Source organism: Trichoderma breve, chromosome 1 (assembly GCF_028502605.1).
Source record: "Trichoderma breve strain T069 chromosome 1, whole genome shotgun sequence".
Classification (NCBI taxonomy): domain Eukaryota; kingdom Fungi; phylum Ascomycota; class Sordariomycetes; order Hypocreales; family Hypocreaceae; genus Trichoderma; species Trichoderma breve.
In genome coordinates this window covers 3,779,207-3,798,228 of record NC_079232.1, presented here as the reverse complement: position 1 = coordinate 3,798,228, position 19,022 = coordinate 3,779,207, and the positions used below count along the sequence as shown (strand labels likewise).

General features: G+C 52.7%; 7 protein-coding genes across 7 annotated transcripts; 5 read left to right on the top strand and 2 right to left on the bottom strand.

Moving 5' to 3' along the window:
* Positions 1 to 755: 755 nt before the first annotated feature.
* On the top strand, positions 756 to 2,310 carry T069G_01148 (RNA recognition motif domain-containing protein; the record flags this gene model as incomplete). Its single annotated transcript, XM_056168358.1, has 4 exons — positions 756 to 976; positions 1,350 to 1,653; positions 1,711 to 1,938; positions 1,993 to 2,310. 4 exons carry the CDS (start codon positions 756 to 758, stop codon positions 2,308 to 2,310), a joined length of 1,071 nt encoding a protein of 356 aa, XP_056033674.1.
* Positions 2,311 to 3,830: 1,520 nt separating this feature from the next.
* T069G_01147 (putative GTPase activating protein for arf domain-containing protein) lies at positions 3,831 to 5,150 on the top strand (the record flags this gene model as incomplete). Its single annotated transcript, XM_056168357.1, has 3 exons — positions 3,831 to 3,878; positions 4,002 to 4,748; positions 4,845 to 5,150. The coding sequence occupies 3 exons, from the start codon at positions 3,831 to 3,833 to the stop codon at positions 5,148 to 5,150; spliced, it is 1,101 nt and encodes a 366-aa protein (XP_056033673.1).
* A 633-nt stretch (positions 5,151 to 5,783) lies between these two features.
* T069G_01146 (electron transfer flavoprotein domain-containing protein) lies at positions 5,784 to 6,704 on the top strand (the record flags this gene model as incomplete). The annotated part of the gene is made up of 3 exons (XM_056168356.1): positions 5,784 to 5,834; positions 5,903 to 6,545; positions 6,622 to 6,704. 3 exons carry the CDS (start codon positions 5,784 to 5,786, stop codon positions 6,702 to 6,704), a joined length of 777 nt encoding a protein of 258 aa, XP_056033672.1.
* Positions 6,705 to 7,945: 1,241 nt separating this feature from the next.
* Positions 7,946 to 9,404, top strand: T069G_01145 (glutamine amidotransferase class-I domain-containing protein; the record flags this gene model as incomplete). Its single annotated transcript, XM_056168355.1, has 2 exons — positions 7,946 to 8,143; positions 8,223 to 9,404. The coding sequence occupies 2 exons, from the start codon at positions 7,946 to 7,948 to the stop codon at positions 9,402 to 9,404; spliced, it is 1,380 nt and encodes a 459-aa protein (XP_056033671.1).
* A 677-nt stretch (positions 9,405 to 10,081) lies between these two features.
* T069G_01144 (SAP domain-containing protein) lies at positions 10,082 to 11,893 on the bottom strand (the record flags this gene model as incomplete). Its single annotated transcript, XM_056168354.1, has 3 exons — positions 10,082 to 10,427; positions 10,527 to 11,406; positions 11,485 to 11,893. 3 exons carry the CDS (start codon positions 11,891 to 11,893, stop codon positions 10,082 to 10,084), a joined length of 1,635 nt encoding a protein of 544 aa, XP_056033670.1.
* Positions 11,894 to 13,414: 1,521 nt separating this feature from the next.
* T069G_01143 (DJ-1/PfpI family domain-containing protein) lies at positions 13,415 to 14,429 on the bottom strand (the record flags this gene model as incomplete). The annotated part of the gene is made up of 3 exons (XM_056168353.1): positions 13,415 to 13,649; positions 13,722 to 14,214; positions 14,288 to 14,429. 3 exons carry the CDS (start codon positions 14,427 to 14,429, stop codon positions 13,415 to 13,417), a joined length of 870 nt encoding a protein of 289 aa, XP_056033669.1.
* A 1,247-nt stretch (positions 14,430 to 15,676) lies between these two features.
* T069G_01142 (hamartin protein domain-containing protein) lies at positions 15,677 to 18,936 on the top strand (the record flags this gene model as incomplete). Its single annotated transcript, XM_056168352.1, has 5 exons — positions 15,677 to 15,690; positions 15,789 to 16,326; positions 16,418 to 17,986; positions 18,074 to 18,731; positions 18,812 to 18,936. 5 exons carry the CDS (start codon positions 15,677 to 15,679, stop codon positions 18,934 to 18,936), a joined length of 2,904 nt encoding a protein of 967 aa, XP_056033668.1.
* Positions 18,937 to 19,022: the final 86 nt, after the last annotated feature.

Sequence of the window (19,022 nt, the reverse complement as noted above, 5' to 3'; positions counted from 1 at the left end):
CCCAGAACCTAATGCCGCCTGTACCTGTATTACTAAAGTACTTACAGCTTGCGTGTCCAAACTCCGCACCTGTTACCTGTGCTCGTACAATTAGTACTCCGTCGCAGGATATTAGGCCATCCGGCTGGCATCTTAGAATAGGGGCGCATTGCAGTGCCTTGTCTGAGCACACAGCTTCCACGAGTTCCAGAATGTCAGGAACAAGATACACCTTGACCGCATCTGCTCCAGGGGCCGCCGGGTACTTGCAACGCCGGTACTCCCTGGTAGCGCCACTCGGTACCCCAAAGCTGGGGGATACATGCCACGACTTGTGCAGGAGGGGTCTAGACTTGCCCCAGCGCTGCTTGACCTCTGCCTGACCTCTGCCTGAGTGCTGCCTGCCTTCCCCTCCTCGCTTGTACCTGCCGGGTCGCGGGGTACCTGCCGTCTGAGCCTAAATGCACCTGCGATCTTCGTACCTGCCCCCCTGCACGGTCCTTCCCAAGCACCACCTCCGAAAAAATATTTCAGTTATCGCACGCCTCGCCTCTCCTCCTCTCCTTTTCCCCTTCTTCTCTCCATCACACACCTTCAGTCAACCTGTGTTTCCGCGCAACGCACCGACGTCTGTCTTCCCTCAACTTGTTTCTAGGGCACCAAGCTACCCTGACCCAACTCCCTCCCTCATTGCACCAGAGTTCAAGTCCGACTCTCTTCCACAACAACACGTCATACGCCGACTATAACATCCCCTCTCCATCCGACTCGTCACCATGTCTGCTACCAACGTGGAGAAAGGCCCCGACGCCAACCCCGTTAATGACGCTGCAAACGCTCTGGGCAACCTCTCAATCAACAAGCCTGCCGATGACAAGGCCGCTGCCAACGAGGCCGCCTCGGCCAGTGCCGCTGAAGGTCGCCGTCTGTACATTGGCAACCTGGCATATGCGACAACTGAGGGAGAGTTGAAGGATTTCTTTAAGAGCTACCTTGTGTAAGTGGCCCCTCGTCATTCACGCCTGCCTCTCTATGCTTTGTCTCTACCTACCACGGCTTTTTGTCTTTTTGGCGGCCTCTTCGCTTCTGCTTTGTCCTATCAAGGCCGGTGACAAAGCACATCCCGCCTTGGACGCTCTGGCGGCCCAACTTTGCGACGGTGTCCTGATTGGCGGTGAATGTCACTCCGCCCCGGCGTTGCTAGCATTGCATCACGCGATTAGCCTCTCACCTATCTCTCACCCCCGCAAGGCCTTGATAGGGTGTGCAATTTGCTTGTGTTTTGGTTTTCCATCATTCTACTGTTTCATCTACTTTGATCTATTGCATTCCATCATACAGAGCATGTGCTGACAGCCCAATCTTTGCAGCGAGTCTGTCTCGATCCCCAAGAACCCCCGCACTGACCGCCCTGTCGGCTACGCCTTTGTCGACCTCTCTACCCCCAACGAGGCTGACCGTGCCATTGCTGAGCTCTCTGGCAAGGAGATTCTTGAGCGAAAGGTTTCTGTTCAGCTCGCTCGCAAGCCCGAGCCTGCTGGTGAGAAGCCCGAGGGCGCCAACGGAGAGGGTTCTGGCGCTGAGGGAACCCGCCGCCGAGCTTCTGGCCGTGGTCGTGGCCGTGGCCGTGGTCGCGGTGGACGTGGTGGCCGCGGTGGCCGCAATGCCACTGGCGTAAGTGTCTCCTATACTGAGCTACCCTCCCACATGGTGCTAACATCATTATCATAGGAGAACGACGAGAAGAAGGAGGATGCCTCTGCTGACGCTTCTGGCGAGGCTGAGCCCCTGAAAGATATTACCAACACAGCCTCGGACGACAAGGGCGACAAGAACGACAAGAAGAACCAGAACCGCCCTCAGCGGGAGCGCCGCGAGCGTGGCCCCCCTGCTGACGGTATTCCTTCCAAGACCAAGGTCATGGTCGCCAACCTGCCATATGACCTGACCGAGGAGAAGGTGAGTTGCGTATAGCCCATGTTTGCGAGAATGCGTGCTAAGTGATATGAGAAGCTCCTTGAACTCTTCAAAGACTACGAGCCTTCGTCAGCCAAGATTGCTCTCCGCCCTATCCCCCGCTTCATGATCAAGAAGCTCCAGGCTCGTGGCGAGGCTCGCAAGGGACGTGGCTTCGGCTTCGTTACCCTGGCTTCCGAGGAGCTCCAGCAGAAGGCTGTCACTGAGATGAACGGAAAGGAGATTGAAGGACGTGAGATCGCCGTCAAGGTCGCCATCGATAGCCCCGACAAGACCGACGAGGAGGCCAATGCCCCCGCAGCCGCCAACGGCACCGAGGAGGTCGCCGCCGAGGCCCCGGCTGCTACTGCTTAAATTTAAGCGCGGCAATTTTTTTTTTCACAGGCTGAACAGCTTGCCGCCTACGTTTGATGAGTACTCTTTATGATATGGCACGCGATTTGGACGATTTCAATTATGACGCCAGGACTGGCTTTTATATCTTCTTTGGGGCTGGAAGGGAGCTACATTCGAATATCGCTTCAAGTCTTCATTATCCCCAAGATGGTATAACGTGCCAGCTACTTCTTGACAAGTTAATATTTCCCCTCCGATGGAGCATGGGATTTGAAACCGAAAAAAAAGGCCGCTTCAAAATGTTTTCTTATTTTTCGTAAATGCCTTTCCTTGTTACTATTTTCTTCTAGCTATGCGGTAACTCAAACCAAGGGCGGCAGGCAAAAAGGAAAGCGAACACGAGAATGAAAAGAGTATATTTTTGGCTGTGATTGATTGTGTTGCCTCTTGCAAGTGATGTTTTTGTGTGATCTGTCTCTTGAAGTCTTTCCTTTGCTCTGCATCCCTATCGTTGTATATGTGTAGCCAAGTACTGTGAGGCTGCCTTTGGTGCATGTGATGGAGGATTAATCTACAGCCTGGAATTTTTTGTAAATCAAACGTTGACGACAACGAGATAGAGCACGACGGATGCATGGGGTGTCCTTTTTCTAAGTACGCTGGTAATCTACCTACCTATTAGAGTTGTTCTGGCTTGGTGGATGTAATTCTTGGTCCCTTGTCCGCATTGAAACACGATGCCGACCTGGGCCCTTGCAAGGACACCCGGGCTGCCTTGTTTGCAGCATTCGAGTTGAGTCTCGCCGCCCACTTCAAGTAAGCCGCATACGAGGGTTTTGAATATTACACCGTGCTCATTGTCTCGCTTCAGCTTGAGGATCCCGATAATACCATTGATGGCTATGATGGCGATAACGGGCGAGAGAGGCATCCAATGCATGGCAATGGAGACGGCAGTGGCCCATCCATGCGATTTAGTGGTTGCATGTGCTAAATGATAGTGGAGGTATCCATTTACTGGTGCAGTGCAGCAGCGATAACAAGCAGCCGAGCTGTGGCAAGCTCAAGGGCCAATAGTTTGTGAGCCCAGCAGAACAGTATATTCTATGGTTAGTCAAGATCAATGTTGGCAGCTTGAATGAAATGAAATAAATTAAAATAAATAAAACATTAATGAAATAGCAATTATCTCTATCGATAAACGTTGACTGAGGCCTTGTATATCTTGAAAGATTGGAATACAGGTAAAGATAGTGGACGGCTTCGTCCCATCACGGATAGAGGACAGCTGCAGCAGCGCACGGCGAAATTATGGGGTTTCATGTTGGGGGGGCACAGAGCACGTATTGAAGGTTAAGAGGCCCCGCTCCCCTTGCCGCGACAACCTCCCTGCTGCACCAAGACCAAACATCACGCGCCAGGGCTGTCGAGTCGTTGGAGGTACCCGACACCTTTTGTTTTGCTACAACCCGCAGTCGCTGCTTTTCCTTTTTCCTTTTTTCTTCTCCTCTCTACCAACGCTCTTCGTCAGTAACGCAATGGCTTCCAAGGCCATGTGGGAGGTCGATCCCGAGACCCGGTCCAAGGTACGGCGCATCTCCCTTCCTACTTGCACCTCGTCCCCCCTTTCGCGAGCCGTCGCATCGTCTGCTCTGGCAGGGGGCCCCGATGAACAACGACTGACTTATATTTTGATTGTGTTACTGTAGTTGGCTGCTCTGCAAAAGGAATCCAAGAACAATGTCTGCTGCGACTGCAATGCCCCGTCGCCACAGTGGGCGTCGCCCAAGTTCGGCATCTTCATCTGCTTGACGTGCGCCGGCGTCCACCGCGGGCTCGGCGTCCACATCTCCTTTGTCCGAAGCATATCCATGGACGCCTTCAAGGCCAACGAGATTGAGCGCATGCGCCTGGGCGGCAACGAGGGCTGGAGGAAGTTTTTCGAGGAGCACGAGGACACCAAGATGAGGGGACTCACCTGGGACGATGCCACCATTGCCGAGCGGTACAGCGGCGAGGTTGGCGAGGAGTGGAAGGAGAGGCTGTCATGCAAGGTCGAGGGACGGGAGTACGTTCCCGGCGAGAAGAGGCCCGTCACCACACAGTCGACTCCCGCCGCTGCAAAGCCGTCTACCCCCCTCGGCGGCTCCGCAAATCGAAGCCAGAGCCCCCAGCAAGGCGGAAAGGTCAAGGTGGACGACAAGTATTTCGCCAAGCTAGGAGCGGACAATGCCTCACGGCCCGATGGCCTGCCTCCCAGTCAAGGCGGAAAGTATGCCGGCTTCGGAAACATGCCTACTCCTGCCCAGTCCAGCCAGGGAGGTATACCAGGGTTTGACGATTTGCAAAAGGACCCAATGGGCGCCATCACCAAAGGGTTTGGCTGGTTTGCCTCCACCGTGTCCAAGACTGCTAAGACGGTGAATGATGGATACATTCAGCCAACCGCGAAGAGCGTGAGTATTTTCTCCACATGTTTCTATCAGTCCCGGCCTCCAGATTACCAGCAATTTCTATACATAAGCTAACCTTTCTGTTTTCCCTATTTCCAGATTGCCGACGGTGAGTTTGCCAAGCAGGCCCAGTTGACGGCCGCCCAGCTTGCCAAACAGGCACAGCTTGCCGGCAAGAACGCACAAGAGGGCTTCACCAGATTTGTCGAAGGCCCCGAATCTACCAAGCGAAACGCACCTCTGGATGCTAGCCGCAAGGACTTTTGGGATGACTTCTCCAGCTTGGCTGAGCAGCAGAAACCGAACAATGCCATCGGCACAAGTGCTATAGGCATGGGCAAGAAGACAGCCCCGGGAGCCCCAGCCCAGAAGCCCAAGGCTGGCGACGAGTGGGATGATTGGTAAACAGTTGAAAATGATTTCATGTTTGCTGGCGTTGGAGTACTATGGCCTGAAGAGATACACTTTTTTGACGAAATATGAGCGTTTGGAATAAATTGACAAGACGATAGCCGTCATCCAAGACACGATGGCCCATATACCAATTATGACGAGTGGCCTCGAGGCGAATCCAGGGCGTTGAACGAGCCTGGATGGAGCAACGACGTGATGAAAGCCGCTGAGACAAGCCTGCTGCTATATAAGAAAGTATACATCATCTTATATGTATACCTGCTGCTCAGACCACAATAAGAGGGTATTATTGGGGAAGATTGCGGCCGGAGGAGAAAGACACATGTATATACAAGATGCATCTAAATATTAATTCATTTTTCCCATTCAATCATTCAATTTTGTTTCCATAGCTTCTTCCGCTTGCCTGTTGTTGCAATAAGTGAAAATGCCCGTCCTTCTGTCTCTGGCCCGACGCCGGGATAAATGTCACGTGAGCGAGTATCCGAGGTTGCACGGGAGCCGGCCCTAGCCGGCAGCTGTAGGTCTCGGTCTCTTGGCCCGGCTATTTCATACTCGCATGTCGAGATCGGGAACGTCCCTCATTCTGGTCACATCCAACCCATCAAACATCCAGAAACCACAATGTCTGCTCTGCGGATTCTCGTCCCTGTGAAGCGAGTCATTGACTATGCTGTAAGAGGAGCCCTTATTCCTACTGTTCGTTGTGAGGAGCAGGTCAATTGACCGAAATGGTGAAACAGGTCAAGCCGCGAGTCAATAAGGCCCAGACGGGCGTGGAGACGGCCGGCGTCAAGCACTCGATGAACCCGTTCGACGACCTCTCGGTCGAGGAGTCTGTGCGAATCCGCGAAAAGAAGCGCGCGCCCGGCGGCGTCGAGGACATCTGCGCCTTCTCGGCGGGCCCGCCCAAGGCGCAGGAGATCCTGCGGACGGCCATGGCCATGGGCGCGGACCGGGGTATCCACGTGGAGATCAAGGACGGCGAGGAGCTGGAGCCGCTGACGGTGGCCAAGCTGCTGAAGAAGTCGGTGGAGGAGCAGAAGAGCAACCTGGTGATCCTGGGCAAGCAGAGCATCGACGACGACGCGGGGCAGACTGGGCAGATGCTGGCGGGCTTGCTCAACTGGCCGCAGGCGACGCAGGCGAGCAAGATTGAGTTTGGAGAGAATGATTCCGTGACGGTGACGAAGGAGATTGATGGTGGCGTGGAGACGGTGAGGGCGAAGTTGCCGATGGTGATTACGACGGATTTGCGGCTGAATACGCCGCGGTACGCTACGTTGCCTAATATTATGAAGGCGAAGAAGAAGAAACTGGATAAGAAGACGCTCGAGGACTATGGATTGACGAATGACAAGAGGCTGAAGGTGTTGAAGGTTACAGGTACGTTGAGATGCAATCTACATGGCTGTCTTCTTTCCCAAACTTAACATGAGGCTAATTGATGTATCATGGACAGAGCCACCGCAGAGACAGGGTGGCGGCAAGGTTGAGGATGTCGATGGGCTGATTGGCAAGCTGAAGGAGTTGGGCGCTCTGTAAAAGGGGGGAAATGCGTACATTGTAGATTCGGTATACCTACACGGCTGGTTATGAACTCGACGTTGCATTTACGCCTATGGTAGACTATTATTACACAGGAAATGATATATCAATCTGACGTCTCCTAGCTTGGAAAACTCAAGTAACTCAAGCCAGGTCTAGTCTATTCTGCATCGAAATGCACTGCAATTGACTGCATACTGAATCAATGCCTCTGTGTTGTTCCGATCTGCCCCGCCATCATCAATCTATCCGTCTCTAGTATGTCATGCCGCAACTCAGATCCAATGGCTTCACAGCAGTTGTTCGCGTATGCATGTACACAACCATGTAACTCACGCCCTATAACCCAGATAATGCCACAAAATCCCACGCCCTTCTGCATCTCCAATCTCGTCTCTTCTCTTCCTCTACCGCAAATCCCGCTTACCCCCAATTCAATGACTGCATTGTCATAGTCATAATAGGGCACACGAGCCACAACGATATCGGCGCCCCAGAGCTCGCCCAAACAGGTCAAGCCGCACTTGTCAAGGTGGCACTAACACGCCAAACCCGGCCAGTCCAGCCAACCATTGGCCAGCAATTAATCTCTTGCTCCAAATTCATCATTGCGCTGAAAAAAAAAAGTCGATGGCACTAAACTATTATCTGACCCCTCCGATGCACCCTTTTCTTCCCTCTCCTCTTTTTTCTCTTCTTCTTTTTCTTTCTTCTTTTCTTCATCTGTCAGAAGAGTCAACAGTCCAATTCGCACCTTGTGCAAAACAACGCATCATCTCAATCCAATCTACTATCTAGAGTGCCTTGTGCCTCGTTTATATATCTTCGACTTGCCGTTTCTCAATCCGCCCTTATGAACGGGCGCCCGTCGGAATTCACTTCTCAGGTATGTGACTCTTTTTTGATCTCTTTTTGTGCTGTCATGTACACCCACGGCTCCCCACGTGCACTTTAACGTACAACTCCATTCTCCCCCACATTGGGCAGCTTTGGAAGAGCCCTCGTTTGCTTAAATCATTAAATTCTGCATCAATTGCTTTCAAAATGCTAATATTGTGTGTTCAACAGGACTATCTCTCTGGTTGGTGCTACCGTGACTCACCCCTCATGATGTAAACTAACAAGCTTCTCATAGACCACCTGTGGAGGGCCTTGTCAGCTTAAAATATCTGCCTCCCACCACCTGTCATTTACCAAAGAAAACCAAATACCGAACCTAATCCGAACTCGCCGCTGCCATGTTCTCCAAGCTGGCAGCTAATTTCGCCCAACGAGCGGCTGGCTCTGCCACGAGCGCCTCTCGCCGAGTGGCTTTCCAGACCCGATTCTCGTCCAGCCAGACGCTTGCCAATGGCAGCAAGGGCAGGAACATGCCTTTCGCGCAGCCATTGGCAACTCAGCCTGCTGGGTCTGTGCCCGCTACATTCACCATTCGAGTAAGATGCGCCATATATGTTCTTTCACAACATATACATCGTCCATATAAACCATGTACTAACATGATTGTCTCAACAGGATGGCCCCCTCTTCCGCGGCAAAGCCTTCGGCGCCAATGCTAACATCTCTGGCGAAGCCGTCTTTACCACGTCTCTGGTTGGCTACCCCGAGTCCATGACGGACCCTTCGTACCGTGGCCAGATTCTCGTCTTCACCCAGCCCCTGATTGGCAACTATGGCGTTCCCTCCAACGAGCGCGACGAGTACAACCTCCTCAAGTACTTTGAGTCTCCCCACATCCAGTGTGCCGGTGTTGTCGTCTCCGATGTCGCCCTCAACTACAGCCACTGGACTGCTGTCGAGAGTCTGAGCGAGTGGTGTGCCCGTGAGGGCGTCCCCGCCATCTCCGGCGTCGACACTCGAGCCATTGTCACCCACCTCCGAGAGCAGGGTTCTTCCCTCGCTAGGATCTCCATTGGTGACGAGTACGATGCTGATGAGGACGAGAGCTTCGTCGACCCTGGCCAGATCAACCTGGTCAAGCGTGTCAGCACCAAGGCTCCCTTCGTGGTTGAGTCCCCCGGTGCCGACCTCCACATCGCCCTCATCGACTGCGGTGTCAAGGAGAACATCCTCCGCAGCTTGGTCAGCCGAGGCGCCTCGCTCACCGTCTTCCCCTACAACTACCCGATCCACAAGGTCGCTCAGCACTTTGACGGCGTCTTCATCTCCAACGGCCCCGGTGACCCAATCCACTGCCAGGAGACCGTCTACAACCTTGCCCGCCTGATGGAGACCTCCAACGTCCCCATCATGGGCATCTGTCTCGGCCACCAGCTCCTGGCCATGGCCGTCGGCGCCAAGACCATCAAAATGAAGTACGGCAACCGAGCCCACAACATCCCCGCCCTCGACTTGAGCACCGGCCAGTGCCACATCACCAGCCAGAACCACGGATACGCCGTCGACTCCAGCACCCTGCCCAACGACTTCAAGGAGTACTTTGTCAACCTCAACGACGGCAGCAACGAGGGAATGATGCATCGCACCCGCCCCATCTTCTCGACCCAGTTCCACCCCGAGGCCAAGGGCGGCCCCATGGACAGCTCGTACCTGTTTGAGAAGTACCTCGAGAACGTCCGCGCTGCCAAGAGCGCCCAGCAAGTCTACAAGGACAACCGACCTAGCCAGTACATCCTGGATGTCCTGAGCAAGGAGCGTGTCGGTGTCGAGCCTGTTCCTCTTGTCGGCCTTGCTTAGAGCAGTGCTGGGCTTTAGGAGTGGTCGATTTGGATCTCGAGGGGTGTGCGTTTCGGGCGTTTTAAAGTAATAGGGAACTTCAGATTGCTTGATGGTTTTTGCTTTAAGTCTAGTTACTTTTAACTAAAAAGAATTACAATACTTTATATCACTTACAAACAAACATCGCTTGTGATTGTTTCTTAAGGATCCCTCCAGTAGTAGATCAAGTAAGCGAGATCTCAAAAGTGCTTGACTTGCTGTAGAATTGTAATCGACACAAGTCTAAGTCCTCTTAACACAAGATCAAACAAAGTAAACAAATGTCACCGAGAAATGTAGACAACCATGGACATACTAAATGTCAACATATGTAGAAAAACAATGTGTAACACTTCTCTCAAAGCACAATCGGATCATCTCAACATAAACAAGACTCATACATGTTTATACATAGGTATCCTACATTAATTCATACACGCATATAGATCCTCAACCGGGATCCAATGCAAAAGCCTCAAGGGCCAAATATCGCAAAAACATCATATCCATCCATCTTCCCTCGTAAGAAACCCTCCGTGTTGCCACCCTATTATTATAACCCTTTATATTATCCCCTTCCCCTTAAACGCCATCAAGATTTGATAAAATTCCATTATCACACGTCACACAGCACGATTTCCCATGGCCGGATCGTTTTAGTCCCAGCTACTCGTAGGATACCCACCACCAGCGCGTCGGCTGGGGCCTGGACCGCTGGGGACATATCGGTCGCCTCGGGACCGGAAAGGCGGCGTTCCTCTTCGTTGCCGAGGGCCGCTTCCACGTCCTCCACGGCGTTCAGCTTCACGATGGGGAGGTCGAATGCCTTCGAAAATCTCCCTGCCGCGATCCACGAAGTTGTCGCCGCCTTCAAAGGAGTAGCGGTTGGAGTTGAAACCAGGACTCGGGTCCTCATTGCTGTAGACTGATATGTTGTCCAGACGGCGGCGGGCAACACTTTCGGCTACCGCCTGATATGGAATGTGAGGACGGGCTTTGGTCCTTTCAACAACATGGTCCAGAGAGCTGGCAGTAGATCGCGGACCTGCTCGCCTGCCTCGTGGCCCGGTGGGTGGCGGGCGCATCGTCTCAGAATCCCACTGTCGGCTGCGATCACCCTCAACATCCCTTCCTCGAGAGCGATCCCCCTCTCCCTCATCCTCACGATACTGGTCGCGGCCACGTTGCGCCCGAGGACCAATGGGCATAGCATTGGAACTTCCAGGCCCAAACTGGGGCAGCGGCGGTCTAGCAGCAGCAGGCTGTTCTGGTTGTCCCGCTCTCGACGCAAATGTAGATTCCACCAAAGAGGCTTGGACATCAGGCCCATCCGTATATACCACCTGCCAACGAATCGACGACCGTCTACCGCCAGCCTCTTCCGTCTCGATCCATTCGTCGACTTTTTCGGAGGGAATAAAGTCTACCGACAGCGCCTTGCGGTTGCTCTCATTCGGCCAGACGGTGTCGTGCAGTGCTTTGCGAACTCGTTGGGCGGTGGCCACCGAGTCAAAGGCGACAAAGGCATGAGTACGGATCTGATCTAGGTAAAATCTTGCAATGGGGTCCTTTGCGGCGTCAGAATCATTCGTGGCTGCAAGGCTGACGAGATGGTTCTGCAGATCATCGGGGCGCAATGGGCGCATCAGATTGCTAATGTATATTGCGGTAGTAGGGAAGTGCTGTGCCGGCTCCACGCTTCTCTCCGTCTCGACGGGCTGAACGTCTTCCATGGCAGAGGGCTGTTCTTCGTGCGAAGCACTCGTCATGTCAATATCCGCCTCATTCGGTTTGTCTGCGATGGGGGCATTATCTTCGTGTGTGGTGCTATCGACGCGTGCACGTTTTAGTGCAATGTCTTCTTCGGTGGGAAGCGGGCTGTGAGAACGTCGCTTGCGCTTCTGAGCTTCCGGCGTCGGTTCGATAGAAGCCTCTGCGGTGGGAACCTGTGAGGGCTCTTGTGTGGATTCTTGTGTGGGTTCTTTGGACGCGGGAGTAGCAGTTCGTTCAAGGGGCTCTTCTTTGCCAGCTGGCGGGTGACTGTCAACCGCTGCCTCACGACCCTGGCCAGCATCGCCTTCTGGGGCTTCAGGGGGGTTCTCAGCAATTGGCTCAGCTGGCTCAGGCTTAGGCTCAGGCTCAGCTGGAGCTGGAGCTGGAGCTGGAGAAGCAATGCGATCCTCGGTTGGCTGCGCAGGCTTGGCTTCTTGGCCGTCATCGGCCGTTTGCTCGAGCGCTGGAGTAGGTTCCTTCGCGGGAGAGGGCTGTGCGGCTTCGACATTGTCTTCTTCGACAGCTGCCGGTTCATTGGGCTCTTCTGGTGGGTTCTCGCCTCCCTCCTGCGCAGCTTCTTTGTCGGCAGCCTCCAGTCGCGCAACTAGCTCTGCCTTGAGGCCAGCATAGGGCAGACCGCGACTCTTGAGCTCTGCTTTGAGGTCGACGACTTTGAGTCCCGACCAGTCGACCATGGTGATGTATTTAGTAGATGCACCGCGGCACCTACTGTCGGCGGCTCGAAGGGGAGTAGGAGGGCGGCCGTTTCTTGGTTGCTTTCTTTCAGTTGCTTGTGCGAAAGGGGGCGATTGCGGCAAGCGGCGGAGCTGTTGGATGCGGTAATGCGCGATGACAAAGCTGACTAGGGCCAAATAGAATATGTGGATAGAAATAAAAGTCTTATGCGACGAGGGAAAACGCAGTTGTGAAGGCAGATGCGAGTTGAAAAAGCTGTTTTTTTCTCGCCGTCGGTTGAGGGAGAAAAGCTGCCAGGCGCGTCGCGAAAAGCGTTGGACGGTCAAATGCTTGTGAAGCTCGATGCGCTGCCCCTGCAGGGCTCCAGTTCAGCTGCATTTTTTGGGCCAAGCGGACGGGCCAAATCGTGATTACATAAACGCCTAGCGCGTATCCATATCACTTCTATTTCACTTCCATTTGTACTTTGTATTTTGTATCTTTTCACTTTTGTGCTTCGAGTCTACACAAGACGTCAAGGTTTTGTATTACGGCGCATGGCTGCACAACGTACTGTAGCACCTCGGTAGTCCATTTCCTGCAGGCAGCTTCAGTTTCTGTCTTTGCAGTAGCTTGAAGCTCTGGCTGGTTGGACGCTGCATCTCCTCGTGACCACTTGCTGCGAGCGACACTGCCATGTCCGCATTTGTTTAGTTTGGCTTTTGGGCCTCGACACAGGCACTTGTACTGCGTCTATTATCTACCTGGTACCCAAGGTATAGACTACATGTCATTTACGATGAATTCAATTAGTACTTGCTGCTGCTTCTACCTTTCTTGCAGTACCACTGGCTTCATCAGAAACTGCAGCATCATATTACTGGTCCCGTGAGGTCCAGGTTAGATGTTTGCTTGCCTGGCAATTGAGTTTGGCTCTTGGGCGGATCCCAATGACGTGAAGCAAGAAAACGACAAAAACCACTGCGAAAAGTATACTCGTGCATCTCGTACTGTACATGGCCAAAGTACCTTAGTAGGGGGAAAAGAGAGCCAAGCAGAGCATGGATTCCTACTAGGATCCGATCCGCTTCAACCAAAATGCAGGCCTAGCAAGGTTCCCCGCTTCAACTCAATCAATACCGGTGCATCGCTGGCTAAAATTCATCGAGACCCGGCTCGAGGTGAGCCAAAGTGGGGTTTCTCAAAGTATTACTCCGGAGTAGGGGCAAAAGCTTGTCCCCGCTTTGTTTGACGTTTGAGTGTTTGCTCTGCTTTGCTTCTCTCGTGAGTGCTGGGGCAGCTCATGAAATAGAGACAAACGAGGTGATATAAAGGTGGTGGTGATGACAGCGATGCAGAGGGAGAAAGCTACAAAAGTAAAAGTAAATCAAACATGAAGAGTTCCAGATTCATTCCATTCGTTTCCTAATACTACAGCTAGTTCTTCAATGAACACGGCGGATGCTATAACATCGACCCGCAAGATTTACTACACAGCCAAGCTTCCGCTGGCGATTATATGGCGCCTGTAATGCTACCGTTTACACGTCGAGGCCGTCGACGACGACTCCCTTGTTCCAGGTCCACTGCAGGAGCCTGGCCACCTCTTCCGCACACTTATCATCCACCAGGGCGCTGACAAGATACAAAGATGCATCTATGCCAGCGCTCTGACCCCCCGCGGTGATCACACGGAGACCACCGAGGCGCATCGCCGCACGTCTGACGATTGACTCACGACGTGTGTTGGACTCCTTGAAGGAGATGCTTCCCTTGCTGTTGTAGAAAGGCAAAATTAGCAAACAAGTCCACTCGTAGAAGTAGAATCACACTAATGTAACGACTTACCGGCCGTGAGGTCGTCCAGCGTCGGATGCGCGGCGTGTGTATGGGCTTTCATCTTCGCCAAGCTCAAAGCGAAGGTTGTTGACGACATATCGGGCATCCTCGATGACGTCGGTGCGCTCAGTCAAGAGTCGGGTAGCAGCATCGCTGCAGAGATTCTCAAATTTGGTAAAGTAGTCGGAGTGGGTGGTGGCAGAGAGACCGCAGAGGATACCCTCTCGGGCAAGCAGGTGGGAACCGGTGCAGATGGACAGGAGGGTTCGTTCTCTGGCCGGATCCTTCTTCTGAAGGTCGGAAAAGGCAGTGATGAGGCCAAGAGGCTCAAGCTCTTTCTGGATGATCTCATCGGTGTTTCCGCCGAGGATGACGAGAACGTCAAACTCATCGAGGCGATCATGAGCCTCTCGGAAGGTGATCTGGGACTGCACAATGGGGCCCTGGGCGGAGAGAACCTGAGGCTCACTACCGGCAAGAGTCACTTCAAATGCTTTGGTGGCTGTTTGAGATGCGGGGAAAGCTGGTTAGCATTTGGGCCCAACCTTGACGGCCTCACAGCAGCATGTACGTACAATCATCGCCAAAGTCATGCTGGGCTTGGCAGAAAGTAGCCAATGGCCCTGCAAAGTCAAGCATGTCAAACTTGGGATGCAGAGCAAAAAGGACGTCGATGGGCTCCTGGTCAGCAATAGCTGAAGTCTTATTCGCAGCCATCTTGAAATGCGGGGGATGTTATGTGTTGGAGGGGGACAAGAAGAGTGTGAGTGATTCAGGTGGAATTGACGGCTTGGAAGTGTAAGCCGACAGCGTATGATGCGAATTGAGGAATGGAGGGGAGGTGGACGTCTCTGAGGCTTTCAATTGAGATGTTCTGAGGGTATAATTGAGATGGATGAGGAGAAAAAAGAAGGAAGAAGGAAGTAAAAACCAAAGTTCGAGGAGCAGAAGAAATAGGGCCGTAGCTCCAAGAGAGGGGGAGGCGAGGAGGGGCAAGCTGCTCGACCAATTGAAGTGTATCGCGTGATCGCCTCCCTTGAGCCCCTCGAGCTTAAGGGCTTCATCAAGGTATTACGAGTACCATGCTGACCTGATTCAGTGTGGCATGTACATGGCGAGTTGTCTGCGATGTTCCCGTTCGTTTTACGTAGGACCAAGCCCGTTGGTGGGCTGATTGGCTCGCAACATCTACTGATGATCCGTTGCCCGGGGCTTGCTGCGCTAAGTAGCCAACGGGTCCAACGGGTCCAGCATCCAGTGATGGATTGCGGGGTAGCAAGAGAACCTGCCAAGCAGGGGACAGAAAAAGCGAGACTACAAAGTGAATAAGTGCATATATTCAGTAATATAAGCACCCGACTAGCTCATTAAGTGGTGCTTTGTAGGGAAATGCCCAATATTCAGCCAGCACCTAAGTTTCACAATATATCTACGATAGCATTCACTAGAGAAAGTATCATTATAATAGCAGTTACTAGGAAAATATAGATATAATGGTAGCTACTAGAGAAATGTAGATATAGTAGTAAATTTTGGCGAAATATAGCTATAGTAGCAGATACCCCAAAAGTAGGCGTATGATTTAACTCGTGATGTTCGAAATCTTCTTGATCTCGCTTTTTCTGTCCCCTGCTTGCCTGCTCTGCTGTGACGCCAATAGCGGAGCTACAGTACCGTAAGGCCGCATCCGGGTCTAGCGCGTCTCCGTTTCCTGCCTTGGCCTCTGCAAATCCGCTGCTGCTCTCCGCCCTCTCAAAAGCTTGTTCTCCATCCGGCTAAACCTCACCAACTCCAGCGCGCAACACCATCTCCAAAAACGCGAGGTCCCTGATTTCGAGATATCTTGAAGCTTGTAGCGCATCTGCTGCTTCTGTACCTGCTCTTGAGAGACCTGCAGGAAGCATCTACGATCCTCGCGGTGGCCACGGTGGCCTCAGCTGTGGCCCGATGCAAATCCTGCCGTGATGGCTTCTACAATGTAAGTTGATCGTTGATCGTCCATCAACGGGTCCTGGTTTGTGCGGGGTGACTGGTTCTGCCCCTCGGATTGAGTGAAACTGACCCCACCGTTGGCAGATCCCTCAAGGAGCTGTCCAAAGCCATCAAGGACTTCATCGTCGAGCCAACCGTGCCCCTTCCCGACGATCTCACCGAAACAATCGCTGGCTACCTGCGGAGGCGCGAGAAGTATGACGAGGCTGCGTCTGATCGGCTGCAGGAGGAGCTGTTGCTCATCTTTGATAAGAATGTCCGGGGCAACACTGCCGCGGCTGGCGCTTGGCTGAGCATCTTGCGCCGGCTATTTACCGTGCTGCGGACTCCCGAGCGAATACTGGTGTGGTTGGACGCCTGCAAGGGCATTCTCGACAAGACGGGATTCGACAAGAACGTTGTCGCCGAGGCCATGGAGATACTAAACGAGATTGTCACCATTTCTGACGACTACCACGATGGCATCGGCAAGGACTCGGCGACGAACCCCCTCATCGATCGATTGTTTGAGATATGGATGGACGAATTTCACCCTGCCCGTTTCGAGGGCTACCAGCCGTCAGAGCACAGCGAAAAGATGATAAGTGATGCGCTGGGGCAATTTGGGAAGAAGCGACCAAAGGTATGTATAGTCATACGCTCACTGCCGTCTTTCCATCTCTTCTGGATTCTTTTTGTTCTTTTCAAGATCGCTGGAACTAACCAGAATCCAGGAATTCTTCTCTTCGTTGGACGGCTACCTTGTCAAGAAAAAGTTTAGAAAAGCCAGTCTAAATTTCTTCTGTTCATTTATCCAATCACAACCGCCTCATCTACATCAAGTGGCTCAAACCCCCTTATTTACCGACCTCTTAACATGCCTTCAGCAAGATACGTCAACTACGGTCATTTCGGCTGCGCTGACCGCACTCATCATGCTACTGCCGCACATGCCTAGCTCTCTGGTGCCACATTTGCCTACTCTCTTTAACATCTATACCAGGCTGCTCTTTTGGGAAAAGGAGAGAGCGGGAACCATGGAGTCGCCCTTTCACGATTCCGAACAGGCAAGCCGGTGGGAGGTTTTTGCATACGACCCGGAGACGGAAGACACCAACATATCACACCTGTCCAACTACTACACGATTCTATACGGTCTCTATCCCATTAATTTCATGGACTACATTCGCAAGCCCCAAAGATATATGCGCCATGCCAACGTGTCCGGTGCGGACGAAATCGAGGTACAGCCGACGGAGATTCGACATCAGTCAGAACAATTCAGGAGATGCCATGTACTTCACCCCAACTTTTACACACTCACCATCGAAACGGAAAAGACAGATTTTGGGCGGTGGATCAAGAGCGAAGCCGCCGAGGTCGTGGCCGAATGCATGGCGCTGTGTGTTGCACCAGAATCCCAAATGTTTGGAGACCACGAACTGTTACATCTGCCAGACTCTTCGGGCCAGGTTCTCAACGACGAGTTGAGCCAAGTCAGGTCAGACCCTGGATTGCTGAGCAGCTCAGTCACCAAGGTGAATTCGTGGAGGAACACTCATATGTCGGCAACAGAGTCCGTCACCAGCGACCGTACACCCTCGACATTGATGCGGCGAGGCTCTCAATCTAGTCACCATTCGGCGAGAGACTCTGGGGAAGCTGCACGAAACAAGGATATATTTGGCGTGGATAGCCCTTCTGGCACACAACTCCTCCAGTCGGCCTCCCATACTCAGCTTCAAGATCTTATTAGGTCGAACAAGGTAATCAAGAGTAGTCTTCACCAATCTTTGGCAAACGACAGCGTACCATCTCTTGCTCTAAGTCATCAGGAGTCTGTGGTGGATAGGCCCTCGACAATGATGACGCTGCCACCGCAAACTCATACGCCTGTATCCGCTGGAGAAAGTAGCAATGCGCAGATTGCTCACCTGCAAAGACAACTCATCTTGTTGCAAAATGACCTCAGTTTTGAGAGATATCTTAAGCAGCAACACATGGCCCATATTGGCGAGCTCAGGCGAAGGCAAATGGCGGAGGCAGCCACCGAGGCGGAAATGCAGAATCTAATCATGATGAATCGAAACCTCAAGAGCCGCTACGAAGAGGCCAAAATGGCTGAGATGCAAGTTCGCAAGGAGTCGGAAAAGAGCAGGGCTATGGCGAAGAAGTGGGAAGCAGACCTTGCAAATAAGTTGAAAAATCTGCGTGAAGAGTCAAAGAAGATGCAGACGGAGATTGAGTCGGTTCGGAAAGAGCTCGAGGAGAGCCTGCGGGAATGTGAGAAGCTGCGCAAGCTTGTATGTGACGCAGAAGTGAAAGAGCTGAACGCAAAGCAAAATATGCAGTCGATTGAGATACACGGTGCAGAGATTGACCGGCTCAAGGCAGAAGTCGAACGACTGTCGCTTTCGGAACGGGACTATCAGGCGAGAGAGGTTGAACGAATGGCGTCTGTCAACGCAGCTGAGGATGCGCAGAATCAACTGGAAACGCTCAAGCTGCAGTTGACGGCTTCGGAGGCGGAGGTGCAGCGAACGAAGAAGCTTTTCCAATCCCAGGTGGCAACGCTTCAGACACAGCTTTCAGAAGCCCGCGAGGAGCGCAACAGGCCCGCGGTGACGGTGAACATTGCAGTTGAGAGCGCTTTGGCGGCGAGCCGGGCCAAGCAGGCAGAGATGCAGAAGCAGTACAGCCTGCTGACGCGCAAATATACGATGCTGCAGTCGTCTCTCCTCGACATGCAACTGGAAGCATCAACAACAACGGAAAAGTCTAGTATTGCGGAAGGCGAGGAGGATCACATGTCGTCATCTACGGGGCCAATGCCGATGAAATCAAGGCCCCTTCAACTTCTCTCAACGACAGAAGCAGCTGAAGGAGCAGGGTACAACATCACAGCGTCTCCCGCATCAAACCCGGGGACTCCTACATCATCTGTGCTGCAGCCACTGCAACCGACTAGCTCTGCAGGTACAGGCGGGACGGACGGACAGTCGTCGTCGGCTAATCTGTCGATGAGCCCAGAAAGGAGTTATTTTGGTAGTAAGTTTGATATATCTTGATCGCGTAACTCATGTACGCATGCATATTTGATGATTGATAGCACTAATACATGCATACAGGTGGACTCCAGAGCATGATTCGTAGGGATAGCAAAGACAAGGCCAAAGACGAGTCTGGCAAGCCCAAGAAGGAGAAGAAAACACTGGGCCTAAGGGGGATACGGGGATTTGTTGGTAGTAGTTGAGGTAGTTGGCATTTGGGTGTACTACGACTCTAGATGATGAATTTTTTACTTGGTTGAAGTCGAGGATAGTTGTATGCATATCTGCA